Source organism: Chondrus crispus, genomic scaffold (genome assembly GCF_000350225.1).
Source record: "Chondrus crispus Stackhouse genomic scaffold, scaffold_74, whole genome shotgun sequence".
NCBI classification, from domain to species: Eukaryota; Rhodophyta; class Florideophyceae; order Gigartinales; family Gigartinaceae; genus Chondrus; species Chondrus crispus.
The window spans coordinates 5,815-7,978 of record NW_005178676.1 but is presented as its reverse complement, the minus strand read 5'-3'; the positions used below and the strand labels follow the sequence as shown (position 1 = coordinate 7,978).

The 2,164-nt window shown below is 59.5% G+C and overlaps 1 protein-coding gene across 1 annotated transcript; it reads right to left on the bottom strand.

Moving 5' to 3' along the window:
- Positions 1-1,066: 1,066 nt before the first annotated feature.
- Positions 1,067-1,339, bottom strand: CHC_T00007432001 (hypothetical protein). Its single transcript, XM_005711033.1, has one exon. It carries the CDS (start codon positions 1,337-1,339, stop codon positions 1,067-1,069), a length of 273 nt encoding a protein of 90 aa, XP_005711090.1.
- Positions 1,340-2,164: the final 825 nt, after the last annotated feature.

Below are 2,164 nucleotides of genomic sequence, written 5' to 3'. Positions count from 1 at the left end.
CTGGCGTCCGTGGTGGTGCTGAGCTCGGGGACGGGGCTGTTGTGGTACGGGTGGTACAAGTTCTGCGTGGAGGAGGAGCTGCGCGCGACGTTAGCGTCGGGCCCCGGCGGGTATGTGGCGCTGGGCCCGTTCGGCGCGGCGCTGGCCGCGGCCGCGGCGCTGCCGGCCGGCGGGCCCGCGGAGGCCGCGGCGGCGTTCGCGGTCGCGTGGATTGTCGGCGTGCAGTACGGGCTTTACGGGCGCATTAATACCGTGTGCGAGAGGGAGGGCTTAGGGAGCCCGCTGACGCCGGCGTGGGTTGTGGTGCCCGGGTTTAACTTGGTCGTCGGGTTGAGGAGTATTCACTTTTTGGCAAAGGCTTGGGGCTCCGGCGACGACTGGGTTGTGGAGAGGTTTCCATTTTTGGGGAAGGATACGTTGGGAGTTGTTGAGCTTCTTACCACGCCGAAGCTGTGGATCAAGTTGTGAGGCGCGGTGCGCAACGCGGCACGCGGTGTCGAAAAAATGTCTTTATGTACAGCATGCGAAGTAGAATAGAAAAATTTCCTTTTTGAGAGGGCATGCACACATCGTAAGGCGCATCTCCCGTGAGAGAAGCCTTCTCCGCCATCTCGCCGCGCACCTTCACTCTTTCCACCTCCACACGCGCGCATGTCCTCGCCAGCCTTCGCGGTCGCGCCGCTGCTGCCGCGGTCTCGCGCGCGTCATGCGCGCCGCAGCCGCACCCCCTGCATGCACGGCCCACCGACGCCCGCGCCGGACTACTCGCGCATCGACGCCAACCCGGTCAACCGTCGCCTGACAACCATCTTCCGGGGCAAGCTGGAGGACGAGCTGGGGCGCCCCGCCCCAGTCGCCGGCTACGCCGGCGTCGTGTACGCGGTCAACGCGCTTGCCCAGCGCCACCGTGGCAACCCCGACGCTTTGCGCCTCGCTAGCGAGCGCGTGCTACAGTCCCTGTTTCCGAGCTGGCTGCCGCCGGCTTTCGATGTCATCTTCTCACGCAATGTGCCCTACTTTGCAAAGTGGATTAACGCCGTCGTTACCGTCGCGGTCACGCAGTGGCTCATGGGGCCGTCCAGGCTTGCGGAGGGCGGAATGACTGTTGAAATTGAGAGGTGTCGCTATCTTGAAGGTAAGTTGCCCCCCCCCCCCCCCCCCCCCCGCCCGTGCTTGTGAGGCGGCGTCCTATTTGCTCTCCGTATTTCCGCGCATTTCCGTCCCTATTGACCATCTGCATCCACTGGTGAATCATATTCTTAACGCTCCGAGTCTTCTTCTCCCTCTCGCGCCTCACCTTGTCTGCGTAGAAACAGGCTGTGTCGGAATCTGCCTGCATTCATGTAAAGCAGCCACAGAGTCTTTCTTTCAGAAAAATATGGGAGTCGATCTCGCCATCGAACCCAATCTTGACGATTACAGCTGCAAGTTTGCTTTTGGTAAACCACCCTTGCCTGAGGGCGAAGATCCCATGTATCAACAACCCTGTTTCGAGAAGTGCCCCATGAGTAAAGCCCCACCCGATGCCGCTTGCAATTCCGTTACGGGAGCTTCTTGACAAAATTACTCACTGCCAAGCTCTGACAACTTGTATCGACGCAGGAGATAATAATAATAATAAAAGTCTCTGCCGTTGTCAAGGGGGGACCTACCCTGAAAAGGAATGATCAAGATGACTGCATTTCAACATCCGATGATCGCGCATGCCTTCGATCATGTCGCCCTTCTGATCCGCGCAGCATCTGCATATCCTTCCTATCCGAATCATCATCGTCTTCTCCCGAGCTTTCATCCTCCCTCGCCATCCCCTCGTCACCCTCCCCGCCTTCCTTCCCCCTACTATGGCTATCGATCTCCGGTTCATCCGTCCATCCGCGCTCAATAAACCTAGCATACCCTCTCAACCGCGCAATCTTGCCATCAATATGCGCCGCATGGCTCTCAATCCTGCGCCCCTCCCTCTCCGCGCGATGCAGCTCGGCGACCATTTTCCTCTGCCTCTCCCTGGCCTTCCAAAACTCCTTCCTTATGCTGCCGACAACCGCAATCTCATCGGCCACCTTGGCATAATCCAAGTCCTCCATCACCTTCCGCAGCTCCGGCACGGCATCTGACCTTCCATCCACGGTCGCCTTAATGCTCTCAATGCGCTCCTTGCACCAAC

Bases quoted from the DNA above. Each gene is read 5' to 3' on its own strand.
- CHC_T00007432001 (XM_005711033.1), bottom strand. From the start codon at position 1,339: ATGCAGGCAGATTCCGACACAGCCTGTTTCTACGCAGACAAGGTGAGG.